A 16,635-nucleotide genomic window follows, 5' to 3' on the forward strand; every position below is an offset into this window, starting at 1 on the left:
ACGCAATCTGCGTGTAATGGACATAACAATTTTACTCATGACAAATTACACGCAGCCTGCGTGTAATTTCAGGTGCGTGTAATAGTTCGTGTAAATTTTACGCGCGCGTAACTTGCGCGTATTTTGCACGTAAATCCGCCATCTTGCACGCATTTTACGCGTGTGTAGGTGCTGCTATTCCTGTGGCCAGTATGTTAAGTGTTAAATCAATCAATTTTAAAAATTCCAACACAAGCAATAGTTATTCCTGATGTGTAATTACATGTACATTCACCCATTCACACCTCAAACACCTTAGGATGCCCCCCATTGAAGAGTAAAATCCATTAGGTGTCACTCTCAGGGGTCAATGGGTAAAATTTCGTTATTTCATTTTAGACGCAAATGATCAATTACAATGGTTATCCTGCTGAAGAATACGATGTGGTTACAGATGATGGATACATCTTAACCATTCAGAGAATTCCTGGAGGTCGGCACGAAACTCCTCCATCTGGTCCCAGACCAGTTGTTTTGGTTCAGCATGGATTGCTAGCATCATCGTCTAACTGGGTAGCAAATTTGCCAAATGAAAGTTTTGGCTTCCTTCTCGCTGACAAAGGATTTGATGTTTGGCTTGGTAACATGCGTGGAAATACATATGGCAGACATCATGTCAATCTCTCAGTAGACACAGATGCATTCTGGGATTTCAGGTAAATCAAACATTTTCCTTGGTACTGTAATCTGAAAAATTATTATTAACAGCAGTTACAAGGTTTATCATCATGGACAGTGTTTATAATTTATTTTAGAGTCAATTTTGTACAACTAAATTACTGAGTTCCAAACCTCTCACAGTTTTTAGGGCAATCTCGCATCTTATAACACAATGTGGTATGGTAAACAGATTCACAGGTTGATGGAATACACTTTCCTTGAATATTTTCATTCTGCCTTGTAGAATTGATTTTCTGGCGCCAATTCTGTAGAGATCCACAGTTCTAAGGCATATTTGATCAACTGGTTGACCAGACACGGACCTCAAAACCATTCTAGAAGACAAAATTAATGTCAAATAAGGTTATCGTTACCAGTTTGTTGCATCTAGATACATTTTGCCGTCCACTTTGTCAAAATCATGGAAAACACTGAACATTCATCGGAGGAATCTACAGACAAAGAGAATCAGAGTTGTTCTGGTCAAATCACAGAAGGAAAAACAAACACAAGCAGCAGAGGCACTACCAAATACAAGACAAAGCTCGAAACAGAAAGGAAAACTTTAATTTTTTTTACGCCATCAATAAATCTCCAGGTTTTTTTATCTTGATCTCCAGGGTTTCTTGCATATATATATGTATATTTTGTAATTCAGAGGGGTGGGGGGGGGGGGGGAAGAGGGGGTTAGAAATGAAAAAGGCTGTCAAAACTTGGAACATGAAAAGCAACAATCATTTTGCTCAAGTCTCAAACTTATCAACATTAGGCACAAGTGCTCTGTTAACTGGAGAAACTGTAAATCAGCAATGGAGTATAAAGAAAATTCAATCAAATGTTGAGTTTTGATGAAAACCTTTGTACATATGAAGGAGTAAAAGGAGAAGAGCAGAGAACCAACAAACTCAACCCACTCATGACAATCTGTCTGGGAATCAAACCTGGGTCACAAGTGTGGAAACAGAGTTCTCTCTCACCACCCAATGTAACATGCTTGCAGGATTCTGGGAAAAGCTCACCGCGCACCTGTGGCTCACTTGGTTGAGCACCGGGCTGTCACGCAGGAGGTCGCGTGCTCAACTCTGGTCAGATCAACACTCAGGGTCTTTAAATAACTGAGGAGAAAGTGCTGCCTTTGGAATTACATCTGCAAATGGTTTGACTCTCTAGTCTTTTTGGATAAGGGCGATAAACCGTAGGCCCCATCTCACAACCCTTCAATGTTCATAACCCTGTGAGACGTAAGAGAACCCACACACTTGTCGCTAAGAGTAGGGCACGTAGTTCCTGGTGTTTTGGTAGATGTCTTCTGTTGTGTATCATTGTTAGGAGGGCAAAAAGGGGGCCTGTGACAGTAATTGGTGCAAGCTGTTGTGCCGCTTTGTCAGCTAATTACTGGCAAAGTTAATAAATAAAGAGAATTTGTTGAATGATTCAATCATGAGAATGCCCAATTGGCTTGTACATGTACCCTTCATCATAACAGTGAGACTGCCAGAAGCAGAAACAACGTGCTAAGCCCCAAAAGGGTAACATTATTACCACTTTGCTACGTACAAATTATGCTACTCAAAAAACCAAGACCTTGCGAAAGGCAACCTGAATCCATGAACAGTGGCTGATTTATATCTTTTTACTACTTGATCTTGTACTTTATTTCTGGGTGGCTGTAGCACAAGGATTTGCTTCTTTTCCTGTACTATTACTCTTATGAAAGTCAATTTCTTCATCATATGTAGGAGTGGTGTAGATGAAGGTAGGCATAGTTTATTAAGCTCTCTTTTTATGTCACTGATAGTGTGTTTTTTCTTTGTAGTTGGGATGAAATGGCAAAGTATGACTTTCCAGCAATAGTGAACTTCATTCTAAAGAAAACTGCACAGCCATCATTATACTATGCTGCACACTCGCAAGGTTGCCTCATTGCTTTTGCAGAACTGCCAAGAAACAAGGATTTGGCTCAGAAAATAAAGGCCGTCTTTTCCTTGGCCCCTGTTGCTTATTTAGGAAACATGGAGAGTCCTGTCAAATATTTGATTTATTTTCTTCCAGAAATTGAGGTGAGGAAAGCAAATAAGCATTTGTGAAGAACATCTTTAAAAGCATAACATCAAAGGTTTTTTTGCAGACTTTTGTGTTGTTGGGGTGGTTTTGTTTTCAAGAGCTGCAAAAGGTGTCTATTGATCATAGCACTGAAATGATAAACTACAATCCTCTGCTTAATGCAAAAAATATATAGAGCAAGGAATGAAAATACCCTTTCCAAATTTTCTTCTTAGAACTGTATCTTCTATATTTTGCCACTCTGTTGTTGTTTTTTTTTTTTTGGCAAAACTTGTGGCAGCTTTCAGTTAAACAAAACAGAACATACCAGAAAACTGCCCATCCAAAAAAATCGTGGAGCAAGGTTCGTGGGTATCTCCAAAAAACCCTTGGGATTGACATATCTCCTTGAAAATCTTCATCAGTGAAGGTTGAGACCTTTGAATGAATGATTCTTATCAGTGTCCTTTTCAAAACTTCAAAGAGGTGTGGTTCAAGGTCCTTGATTTTTCAGTGCATTTGCCATATAGCCATGCAATTACAGTGTACATATAATAAATGAGAGGCCCGTAACTCTGGCTTTTCTGTCGTATAGACTGTACCTGTTTGTGTTATTGATGTTTTTTTTTCAATAAACAACCAATATTGAATAAACACTAGTTCAATGATGCAATGTCATTCATATAATTGCTACCCCCGAAAATGCCGTCCATCAAAGGCTTGCAAATTCCTATTAATATTTTTTTCTTATTTTACTGTAACAGTACCAGTTAGTTCTATTTTTAAGGTAATCTGTGCTGTCTTTGTCAAATGCCACAAAGATTGAATTTGTTTGATTCAGTTAAATGAAGTTTAACTAAGTCGGCAACGAAGAGCGGTAGTGGTCTGGGCCAGTTGATAATCAAATAGGGAACAGCAGTATTTGGCACAGGCGCATGCTCATTCAGTTGCTTATTAATTACATGGCAATTCATCAGACATTTTGACAGCCACTTTGTGCCGTGCTTGTACAGTTGGGCTTTTGCATCCCCCTCTCCCCACCCTACTTCCACTGTTTATCAGTGTGAGGGGTGCCTGGGTGCCTGGAGTGGGGGCTCATGGCTGGGATGCAGGGATTGCTGGCCATGGGAGTGTTACTCAGTCGAGGGGCTGGCTGGCTGGCTGGCTGGCTTCTAGTGAAAGCCCCTGGACATATCTCAAGCACCCAACCTCCATTTAGCAATGCAGTTGTTAATAAGTGAAATTTTCAAAACTTTTGATATCATGATTCTAACAACTTAAAGGTAGTGCAAAATATCACAGTGATAGCTTTTACTCTTGAATTATTAAAAGATTCCTAAATGTAATCTGACATTTTTCGAATTTCTTTTTTGTGTTCCAAGGATTTATTTGCAGTACTTGGAGTTCGTGATTTCCTTCCTTCAGACGATATAATTCGTTGGCTGGCTACTTATGTCTGTAAACCAACTGATTTAGAGGAAATTTGCTCAAATATAATCTTCCTCATATGTGGATTTGACATACCACAACTTAACGTGGTGAGTTTGAATCAGAGTACTTGGTATTTTTTTTGACGCCAGAGACCATGGCATCAGCTGCATGTATATTACCAAAATTAATGTAGTAAATAATTGATGGTAGTAACAGGAGGTTACCCTACTTATTTGGAAATCTTACATGTAACTTTTATTCACTGGACCAATCCATGTCACTGTACACTCAAAATAATTTACCAGTATGTGTCATTGTGAAGTTAGCTTGATTAAGTTTTACACATGTATCATTTTAGTGTAAGTTAAAATACATGTATTTTGTTAGCTTATGGAATATTATTATATCTCTCAGATAGTACGCGTGCTGTAATTGGCTAAATTAGTGGGCTGTATTCTACAGTATGGCCCGCTGTACAGCCCGCTAAATTTAAAATTTCGACAAAACATCATCTAGCGAGTTTTTCATGTCATTTCTGTTGCATAAACTTGTACTGAAAACTGTTTGAATCTTGCAAGCTAATATTTCACGGCACGGCACGGCATTCTTTGTGGCAGTTGAACCTTCCGCTTCACTTTGACTAGTTTCCTTGCCCGTGCGCCGGTTAACCTCAGAGATATAATAAATATCTTACTAACCTCGTTTTCTCGGTCCGTACTGTAAGTTACGGATCCTCGTCTTTTCCCGTTGATTTATGGCCCAAGCACGAAGCGCTTGGGCCATAAATCAACGGGAAAAAACTTGGTCCGTAACTTACAGTACAGACCTTGAACTCGGTTAGTAAGAGGTATGAATTAGTGGTTCCCTGATATCAATACTTACACAATATTCTTGTTTTTTAGACCCGTGTACCCATTTACATTGCCCATACTCCTGCAGGGACATCTGTAAAAAATATGGTGCACTATGCACAGGTAACAACCATTTGTCTTGAGTTTGTTAAAATCAGGGGTTTAATCATGGGTTGTGTGCAGTTCAAATAACCAGCTCTGATCACAACTTTGACAAATGTTGAGTAAAAGCACTTGGCATTACCCGGTAAACAGAATAAAATTTATGAGTTCTACTCTTAGGTGTCAAGTGAAGCTATGGTCCTCGCAGTTATGAATGCAATTTTTGACAATTGCGTGGAGAAGCGTGAAAGATTCAGGAATTCACTGGGGTTTGAACTCATGATCTTGTGATGCCAGTGCGATCCTCTCAGCAACTGAGCTATGAAGCCACTGATCTTGGGAGCTGGTCATTTGTGGGTTCCAAGGTTCCCATAATGAATGAATCAATGAACAAAATGATATATGAAATTAATCATATATTGAACTGCCGATATGAAATCAAGTGAAGCTATGATCCTCGCAGTTATGAATGCAATTCTAGCAATTGCATGGAGAAGCTTGAAAGATTCGCGACTTCAATGGGGTTTGAACCTGTGACCTTACAATGCCGGTGCAACGCTCTAACCAACTGACCTATGAAACCACTGATGTTGGGAGCTGGTCATTTATGGGTTCCAATGTTCCCTGCAGATATGAAATCGAAGGGGACCTACATGCCATAAACCCTTTTGCTTCTGGAGGGGGAGTCTGTATTGATGAGCAACAGTGTCTCATTACAAATAAAACTTTAAGCAGCCACTCTTAGGAAGCGAAGGTTAATCTTCTCAATTTTACTTTTTGAATTAATTCAGATGACCCCAGTGCAAAGGTACATTAATTTTTTCTCAGAGTTAATGATTTTATTTAAAAGAAGACTGAAAAGTCTTCTCTGGCAAAAATTGATTCCTCTTTTAGTTTTTTTGAATTGTGCTTTTCTTTTCTCCAAAAGATGTACAAATACAAGAAATTTCAGATGTTTGACTATGGAAGCCCAGAGAAAAACAGGCAACATTATGGCATGGTGAGTAGTTTTCACCTTCAAGGTCTACAGTATTATGCTATTGAATTGCTGTTACCGTACACTTGCTGCAGCTTTAAGTGTTCAAGGGTTAAAAGGGCAAAGTGCATCATGCTTCTTGGGACGTGGAGGATATCCTAGCAGGAGTGGGTGGTTGGCTTCTTGACCCGTGGATACGAGAAATTTTGGTTTTGGTTATAACGTCATCGTCTGACCATCTGTTCATACATTCAACTTTTCATGTAAGCCCATACACAGAATGTCAAACTGTGGGAACCCAGGTTATTTGGCAGGAGGTTACATTGGCTGGAACCCACATTTTTTGCATGGTCTGCTTACTGCATTTGACAAGTTGCATTTTATTATTTTAAAGACAACCAAAAAGCAAGCTACAGTCTGTGACAAAATTTCGTGGAACAGTACACGACTATACAGATCGGAAGCTTTTGCGGCTCACTCTCCCCTTTTTGAGCCCATTTGCCAACATTGTGGCAGGGCAAGGTATTGCTAAGTGTTTCAACAATTTTGTCTGGGGCTGTAAGTATTTTTTTGAAATTTCATACAACAAGGAAAAAAGTGAGAAAAAAAACAGTATACAGGTGACAACTAAGCGATGCTCAATAGGTAATAGAGCACCTGAGAGCATGAGAGAGCAGGTAAAATATCAGTAACAAACAATGATAGAGAGCGAGAAAGAGCCCAAATAAAGAGATGAAATTACATTGACAAGCAGCGGAAGTAAGAGCAAGCATGAGTATATGAAAATAGCATAAATAGAACATAAATAGAATTAATAATAACAGAGGAGCTCCACTTTTACTGTAGGCCTTCCTTTTAAGCGAAGCTTTTTATACCGCGCAGTAACCATTTTGAACAACTTGCCCAGTGATAAAAAAGTGAGCCCCTCGATGAACATATTTAAACGCAAGTTGCAAAATCATGTTCTAATGAGTCGATTTTAATTATTACTTGTTGTTTTAACTTAAGTTGTAAACTTTTGCCCAGTAACTTTGATATATTAATATTCTTAACTTATTGTAAATTTTTATTCTATATTTTAAATTGCATTGTAATTAAGGTAGATTTTTTATTTATTATTATTATTATTATTATTATTATTATTTATTTATTTATTTTTTTAGATAGATACTTAAGCTCTGAAAAGGCCCTTTGGGGAGAGTTTAATAAATAATTATTATTGTATTGTATTGTATTGTATTGTATTGTATTGTATTGTATTGTATTGTATTGTATATAGTTGTTGAAATTATCATGATGCAGCCTACAACAATTGTTGGCTAATTTGGAACACCCAGTATAAAAGTAAAATGGTTAAAACAATTAATGTTGGTAATTGCAACTCTTAACCAAACAAATCTTATTTGATATGAGAGATGCAAAATCCAATCTTACCCCAGCCTAAGGAACACATACACCTGTACTGGATCTTCTCTTGTTGCATGCAAAGCAGTATGTGCTTGTAAAATAGCTTTGAAAACTCCTAATGCAATGGAAAATTTAAAACATCTGTTAACTTTATTTAATTTATTGTTGGTCTCAGAACTACGCTCAGCCTGCACAATGTATTTACTAAAGTTATGAGTTGATTTTATATTTCCCTTACACATGGTAAGAAAAAAGACAGTTTGTTCGTCAACAAAGGAGTCAATGTAAATGTTACTTTTTGGCAGGACTCTCCACCGCAGTACAATGCCTCAGCCGTGGATGTTCCTGTTGCAATTTACTGGGGTGGAAATGATTGGCTTGCAGATCCTAAAGATGTGAAAAGGTTAAAGCAGGTACTGCCCAAGATGTGGTATGATAAATATATAGAGGGGTGGCAACACTTGGACTTCATTTGGGGACTGGATGCAGCTTCCCTGGTCTACAATGATGTCATCAAGAGGATCCTGACAGTGGAAAATGGATTAGGATATCATTAATGGAATTTTGAGAAGAATGGACTGGAAAAGAAATAACAGCAAGTTTAATTCTGTCTTGCTTTATCTACAGTAAAATAAAATTTTCTAAAATAAAAAACAAAACAAATAGCGAAGATTACTGGTCACCTGGATTAACCATAATGGGCCAGTGAAACCAGATGGTCATATTATTGGCTTCGTTAAGGTGAATGAATTACTGGCCAGCAAGACATGGTAAAATTTGCACGAAAGATAAACTCAAGTTATACACACTTGACTGAAAAAAAAGGAATTGCAAATATCATAAGTTAAAGATAAAATACCAAGAGTTTACCACCTGTCATAAAAGGTGTTCTAACTTGTGACAATTTTATTGTATACATTACCAGTACCTCAAAAGATGATATCTAATATTTATGCTTTACTGAATAGTCAGATTTCAATGTATGAGAATGTGTAAGCACTCTTTTTGTTATTTAAATGTGCCAGCCATCGAACAAGGGTGGTTTGGTTCAGTAATAACAACAGGAGTAATAAGGTCACTGATATCAGTCTTTCCTAATACAAATCAAATTTAGAAAAAAATTTTAACACGACCTCAAGGTTGAATGAGGAAACCGAAAGTATAATTTTTATAATTTTTAACAGTGGATTCTTGCGGCTCTGTCTTTATACTTTTGTTTTATAGTCTGTAATTTTCTTGTTTCCTGTTACAAGGTGAAAATTAAAACGATAAGAGCGGGTAGCATTTCTTGTTCTGATATTATGAGCGAACAACTAGTACTTATACCTTTAGTTAGAGTGAAAGTGTTCTTCATCTAGTTATTTCTTACTGCATTTTTTCCTGTGCAATTCAAAAGTTAATTTATGTACTTGGGGCAAAATCAGAGACATAGTATATTGATTGGCAAAAATGACAATCCATTATGAGAGAAGCCATTCTAAATATGCATAGTCAGAGAAAACAAGAACTTAAGAGAGAGATAATTATGTTTGGCATAAGCAACAAGTCATTTACTCCTGCATACATGTCTATGGAATAATTCTAACACTGATATGGAAATGTTATCTTCGGAAATCATTAGAACATAAAGAACTTTTTATTCTAGTTTTGAATAACAATCTCAAGTGTCTCTGAATTTCAAAGAGATTAGGATTTCATCATTAGATATTTGAACATTTCTTAAATTTTATGCTGAGTGGTTCATGATTTGTTTATCAGTAATTCAGATACAGGTAGGGTAATATATTTTAAGGGAAAGTGACAACGTAAAGAAGTTTTTATTTTGTACCAATATTATATTTGATTGAGGATATGAATTAGAAAAGAGATGGTGTTTTGTTATTATGTGTTAAAGCATTTTTTATTTTTGGAGCATCAAATTTTACGCTGAAGAGTCTACGATTTGTATTCACGTTTTAAGAAACTGGAGAGAAAAATAGATTAAATGTGTTAAATTTTCTGTTTTCCTCCTTTTTTCTCCCCACCACTCAAAATGTTCAATTCATGTTCAATTCGGTCTGTAATCAAATCGGACTCTCGTTGAGCGGTCGTCCGATTTTGTTATCACAAGTATGATTACAGACCGAATTGGACTCCAATCAGTTCTGTTACCATTACAAATACAAATGAGCAAAATTTGTAAATCGACTCTCAGCCTGAGTAATGTTTTGAATTCTTTGATTGCATTTGACGTCACGGCAGCCATGTAGATGGAAAGAACAATAGCGGAAAAGTCCGTTGGGAATTTGACTTCATTATTATGCAAAACTTGGGCCAATTTTTTCTGTTGTTTTGGCACCACCATGGTCGTGTTTATCACGTGACTGCAATCAAAGAATACGTTCTTAAAATTTTTGTTAATCTCTGCCTCAACGTTCTTATTAAGAAACGGTCCAGATAAGAATGATAGCAACAACGGCAACGAACATGTTGGAATTCAATTGGTATGCAAAAAGGTAATAACTTTTCTATTGTCTGTACTTACTTCTGATTGGCTTAAACAGCAAAAGTTAACAAAACTTCATAAAAGCAGTATTATATTCATCCTTACTTTCCAACCATCTTCCATCTTTCATCTGGTGTCAGTTTAAATGAATTCCACAGAAATCGTATGTGGGGAACATGTAAAATTGTAAACGTTTCTTGGCTTTTGTTTTCAACTCTTGTGATTGGTCGAAATCTTTTAACACAAAAAAACACCCGTTCAAAGTGGGCTGTAAATGAATTTTATTGCGTTAACGGCTTTCCTGTAGGTTTATGCATTCTCTGTGTAAAAATGATAACATTCCTATGTGGGGAAAGCCCCGTTGCCGCAAATTAACAAAGGAAATTGCTTTCCACCTTACACGGATCATTACTTAAAAAGGTTCTTAAAAAAAAAAAACTGAAGAGTGTAGTCGACCAATTCTGATTTATGTAAGAAGAAAAGGTATGCATTTACAAGGAATTTACTTTATATTGTTCACTGTTCTGTGAAAAGCAGCTAAACGCCGAGGTTTTTCGCCATAAATGCAGTTTTGCACCACTGTATCTCGGACAATATTCGAAAACGCGTCATCGTCATAACCATACTTTACTTGGTAACGCATGCTGTAGAGTTGGCAAGTCATATTGCCTTTTATTAACACGCGATCTGACAACTCTATGTTTAATACGTGCTTCCGTACGAAAAAGGCCCCAGTGGGCGTGCAAATGGAAGCCTTTACATCGCCTCACCCACCTGGATTGTACAACCGTTGCGTATCGAATTCTAACTTTTGAAAGTTACATTCATTCATCTTCAAACGAAAGAAACCTCAAACCCATGTCTGGTTTGGGTTTTCCTCGCCGTCAATCACATTTACCATAACAGTTGGCAGATGAAAATGAAGTGGATGGAAATTAGCCATTTGACCCATGAAAGAAATGTGTGTCAGTTGTGCGGGCTATAGGCGGAAGAAAGAAGTGATCCTTGCGCTTAACTGGACAATTTAAAGAGTTGTCACTTTACAGACACCTGGAAAATTCAGGCGGCTTTAACGGGATCGGAACCCATAACCTCTGTTGGAAAAGCACCTCAAGTAACCTAAGCACCTCAAGCACCTCAAGCAACCCAAGCAACCCAAGCACCTCAAGCACCTCAAGCAACCAAAGCACCTCAAGCACCTCAAGCAACCAAAGCACCTCAAGCACCTCAAGCAACCCAAGCACCTCAAGCATCCCAAGCATCTCAAGCAATCTAAGCACCTCAAGCTCCTTGAGTACCCCAAGTAATCGAAGCACCTCAAGCAACTCAAGCACCTCAAGCACCTCAAGCACCTCAAGCAACCCAAGCACCTCAAGCAACCCAAGCACCTCAAGTAACCTAAGCACCTCAAGCATCTCAAGCAACCTGAGCACCTCAAGCACCCAAAGCACCTCAAGCACCCCAAGCACCTCGAGTAACCTAAGCACCTCAAGCAACTCAAGCAACCCAGGCACCTCAAGTAACCTAAGCACCTCAAGTAACCTAAGCACCTGAAGCACCTCAAACAACCCAAGCACCTCAAGCAACCCAAGCATCTCAAGCAACCCAAGCACCTGAAGCACCCCAAGCACCTCAAGCACCTCAAGCAACCCAAGCACCTCAAGCACCCCAAGCAACCGAAGCACCCCAAGCACCTGAAGCACCCCAAGCACCTCAAGCAACCCAAGCACCCCAAGCACCTGAAGCACCCCAAGCACCTCAAGCAACACAAGCACCCCAAGCAACCGAAGCACCCCAAGCACCTGAAGCACCCCAAGCACCTCAAGCAACCGAAGCACCTGAAGCACCCCAAGCACCTCAAGCAACCCAAGCACCCCAAGCAACCGAAGCACCCCAAGCACCTCAAGCAACGCAAGCACCCCAAGCAACCGAAGCACCCCAAGCACCCGAAGCATCTCAAGTAACCTAAGCATCTCATGCAACCCAAGCAACCGAAGCACCTGAAGCACCCCAAGCACCTCAAGCAACCCAAGCACTCCAAGCAACCGAAGCACCCCAAGCACCTCAAGCAACGCAAGCACCCCAAGCACCCGAAGCACCCCAAGCACCCGAAGCACCTCAAGTAACCTAAGCATCTCATGCAACCCAAGCACATCAAGCAATTTAAGCATTTCAAGCAGACCAAGGAATCCAAGCGTCTAAGTAAGCTAAGCAAGATAAGTAAGGTACATATTATGTATACGGTACAATATATGTCCCCATACATAACGTATCTACCGCTGGTCTTATCAATAGCTTATATTTAAATACATAATAATAAGGGATACATGAAGTACTTAGCTGCTGGTCAAGGGGAACGAAGACTCTGGGAACGAGATTGAAGTATTCGGTGTCAGTCACGCGTGACCAGTAGACCAGTAGCCACAAAAGCACAAAACGAAAACAAACAGTCGGGATATTTTCCAACAACTCTGGCAAACACACGACAATCAAGTAATGACTTCATCGTAAACTCAAGATAGTCCATACTCTTAAAATTCCATTTCCTTTTTCTACTGAAAAATTTATAGGATTCTGTCAGACTAGTTTCTGTATTAAACCGACACACACAGGAAAAACTCATGGGAATTCTAACAGTTAAAATTGCCACGCTGTTGTAAATTTCAAAATATTGATGACGCGTGGCGATTGATCATGTGCGAAAATTAAAAAACAGGTTTGACAAGTCGAAACTGGACTGACTCATCCAATTATTTGGATGAGCGGCAAATCAGAGAATGTGGAGACGGCGAGCAGAGTCTACTTTCCTCTTCCCGAATTATCTATGAAGATCGAAAGAGACTCTGCTCGCAGGGTATCATAATGGCGGCCAAATAATATATTCTTTTGTTTTAATGCTAATAAGCCTTTCTAGCCTCGCTAGGACGAGCAAATTTCAAAAGAATTATTGTTTCAAAGTGAGGGCTGTAGGTCTAATTAACATAAATACAAAAGAATGTAAATGTGGTCGCCATTTATGGAAGTGGTCTATTGACTCTTAAACCGTCGCTAATTAACAATTAGACCCGTGGCCCTTAAGGGCGAAGGGTCTAATTGTTTTAGTATCACCCAACTAGTCGGACAGAAAAGGCAATAATAAAGTTAGCAAATGCATGTTAAAGAAATATTTATTTGGGAATTAAACGAAAGAAAGCCTCACGCTTTTCGCTACTCGAGGACTATTACTAATAGTCCTCTAGTAGCGTAGCCAATCATGATGCAGTATTTGCATTAGTCCACTAGTTGGGTGATACTAATAATTGTTATTAAATTCTCAACCTCGGATAATGCATTCTGCGTGCTCTGATTGGTTCACTCAATCTCGCTTATCAGCTCAGCTTCCTGTAAAGTAGCTTTTAGCTAAGTGGAGTGCCACGTAAAATAAAGTTCTGTATTCTGTATTCTGTATATACCTTAGTTTGACCTTATATGGTAAATGATTGCGTTAAGCGTTGCTAAACTAAATTTTTTTTCGCCGGAAAGCGAAATTTCTCTTTGAATAAAGCCAAAAAAGAAAAAAAAATTTTTTAGGGAAAGTTTGGATCAATTCCAACGTTTAGAAGTACGCGAAAAGGCAAGAAGTGTTTTTGTGATGAGCCTACGTCTGTCTGACCACAATCCATTACACAACATCGCATCTTCATCACGTTTTTTCGATTTCGCTTAGATTTTCCCTCTTTTTTCGCTCGAATTTCGTACTTCCAATTTTTTGGAGTTAAAGGAATTTAATAAAACAATTATTCCATTTGCGCTTGTTGGATATGACACTGGTTATAGCCAACTCGGCGCTACTCGCCTCGTTGGCTATTTACCATCTCATATCCAACAAGCGCGAATGGAATAATTGTTAAATAATAATATCTTGAGTTTTCTCATGGCGGTTTTTGGATCCCTCGACAGATGATTGTTGACCTTTGGTAAGGTGCGTGGACAAGATAAAAAAATATGTTGACGTCTTGTAGAGGCACAAACAAGATAACTGAGAGGACTTTCCATTTTAGAGTTTTTTTGCCGGGATCAACACGGAAGAGCAGGGATAGGGCAGCAGTTAGAGCACTTGCTTCACATCAATGTGGCCGGCCGAGTTCACTTCCCAGACTTTTCTCCGAGAGGTTTTTCTCGGGTTATCCTGTTTTCTCCTCTCCCCATTCCTAAAACGCTTCCCTGGTATGTTAGCTACGCCATAAATTACTTTATGAGTTTTTGAAGGGTCCCGGAACACTGTCTGGGCTGGAGTGGCGGGAGCTGATGGCATTTTGTGGTAGAGGAACAATCGTATAGTGTAACAAGGCTAAGGACGTGTGTAGATCATCGCGTTTTTTAAGGTCACCAGCTCTAGGCCCTTTGCACCACCTTTTCACATGACCTTGTCACTCACTAAAAATGGTCCTGGTACAAAGTAGATGCCAGAAATAGAAAGAGCATGATGAAATAGTCCTTATTCACGATAGCCGCCATGTTGGCTTTCAAATTGTCATGCAAATTAGCCATGTGTTATGCTGGGGTGCAAACATTGCAAAAAAGGCAAATTGTGGAAAATCGGCTTTTAAAGGAAAACATTCGACTCTCGGCTTGTCGAAATATTGAAATATCATTGCTAAAAGTACATTTTAGAAGTGAGTAGCTAATTTGCATGATAATAGCAAATCAAACATGGCGGCCATCGTGAATAAGGTCTTTTTGTTCCACCTTATATTAATTATTCCAAAATGGCGGCCATTTTAGTATTCTTTTGTCCCCATCGTTCAAAATATTCTTTTGAATTTACGTTTGAAAGCGAGGCCATAAGGGCCAATTTGCATGGAAACAAAAGAATACTAGAATGGCCGCCATTTTGGAATAAGGTGTATTTTTGAGGCCACTGACACTTTGGTGAGAGATTTTACAATGATTTTAATGCTTTATAAAGATTAACTGAGATTTTTATTGAAAAGAGCTCTAAAGTCACGCACTGAAACCTCAGTGGCCTCAAAATTGACATTCTTACTATTTCCATTTCTGTCGTCTATTTTGTACCACGACCACTTTTTATGATTGACAAGGTCGCGTGACACGGTCATGCAGAGTGTCTCTTGAGCAGTAACGAAAGGAATGCCTGAAAATCCAGGCTTGAGCGGAATAAGGGGGTGGGGGTGGGGGATGGTATGCCTTTTGTTCGTTGAGCACGCTGCTCAGCGGTAACGTTTACAACTGCGATAATCCACATCTTAACTTGCATTGATTTTCTCAGCAGTCAAATACCGGTATATTCCTTTCATATATTAACTCTGGTCATATGCTTCCAAGGAAGACAATCGAGGGTCTGATATCATGATTGCGAGTGCAAGTGAAACGTCTGATGTTATCCGTGTTGGTCTTGTAGGAGAAGATACCACAAGTCCGATGCGGCGCGGTTTCTCCAGGATACGACATCTGTTCTTATCATCTATTCGTTGCGTCAAAAAAACGAAGATCGTGTCCAGTTGGCTGGTCCTTGCTTACACAGTTCTATTAACATTGTATTAAGTTCCGTACTTTTGCGTCTCGAATATAAGAACTTTATACGTGTATTTTGTTCGCCAAAGCTTCTGACCGGATCTATATACAGGGTCGAAGAAGTGGGTACCAAATCACAGTTCCCAGCCCCAGGCTGATTTTGGCCTAAATCCCAATTACCAAATATGAAATCCCATTATGAATGATTATTTGCAAACTGATGCGATTCATTAATTGACAGCCCCGACTGATCCCGTTTGGATGCACATACCTTCACCTTGAATGACAAGATAGGCTCGATTTCCGCCGCAACTGCGGAGGTCTACTTATGAAAAAATAGGATCATTTGAGAAGTTGTATCACATAATGAGACGAAGATCTCTAAAGAAGAGGAACTCCAACAATTGTAGTTTGGAGTCGAGTGCGCAGGGGGTGCGTAGTAATCAAATCACATCGTTGAGTCCAGTTCAGTCAACATAGTCGGAAGCTGGGAGGAGCGGCAGAACATTTGATTGACGGTAGCGAAAAACGCATTTGTCGGTTGACCTTTGAATTTAAGAGTCCGCATGTTATTGAAAGGCGCAGTAAGCGTGGTTCCAAGAGAAAATGAGGGGACAGAGAGGGAGGCTCAAGGCGTTGGCCGGGATATGATATGTCCACGAAAGTTATTTTTAGACGAGCGGAAGTCTTTGTTCTAGCGGAAGTCTGTCTTCTGAGACGTCCACATGCAGTCTTGCCTCGCTCTCAGGTTCTGAGTGAAAAGAGAAAATGATAACGCACGTGGAAGGCTGATGAATATATATTTTCTTTCAAACATCGGACCGAGGCTAGGTTGGCCTGCATGCGGACGTCTCGGAAGACTTCCGCTCGTTAAAAAAAATAACCTGCGTGGACATGACATATCCCAAGGGCTGGACCGGGAGCCTCCTTCTCTGTCCCCTCATTTTCACTTGGTGGTGCATATTTTATATTCTACAGGTTAAGATAGTGACTTGGGTTAGATGGCTGGCAAGTGGGCCCTCCCCTCCCACATGGCAATCTGACTGCACTGGCGGCCATCTTGATCACAAATCACGTGCCCAAATGAGCAAAACATATTATGGTCCATATAAACTTATTATCATTTT

At 39.4% G+C, this 16,635-nt stretch overlaps 1 protein-coding gene across 1 annotated transcript in view; it reads left to right on the forward strand.

The window, feature by feature from the left end:
* The window catches only part of LOC138007478 (lysosomal acid lipase/cholesteryl ester hydrolase-like), a 14,292-nt gene extending 4,786 nt beyond the window's left edge, over nt 1-9,506 (forward strand). The window contains exons 2-7 of the mRNA XM_068854427.1: nt 379-695; nt 2,516-2,759; nt 4,125-4,280; nt 5,076-5,147; nt 6,055-6,126; nt 7,815-9,506. Of these exons, the coding sequence (XP_068710528.1) occupies nt 379-695; nt 2,516-2,759; nt 4,125-4,280; nt 5,076-5,147; nt 6,055-6,126; nt 7,815-8,066 (1,113 nt within the window). The 3' untranslated portion in view covers nt 8,067-9,506. The remainder of the gene's footprint in view (nt 1-378; nt 696-2,515; nt 2,760-4,124; nt 4,281-5,075; nt 5,148-6,054; nt 6,127-7,814) is intronic.
* Nucleotides 9,507-16,635: the final 7,129 nt, after the last annotated feature.

This window comes from Montipora foliosa, chromosome 6 (genome assembly GCF_036669935.1).
Source record: "Montipora foliosa isolate CH-2021 chromosome 6, ASM3666993v2, whole genome shotgun sequence".
Lineage (NCBI taxonomy): Eukaryota > Metazoa > Cnidaria > Anthozoa > Scleractinia > Acroporidae > Montipora > Montipora foliosa.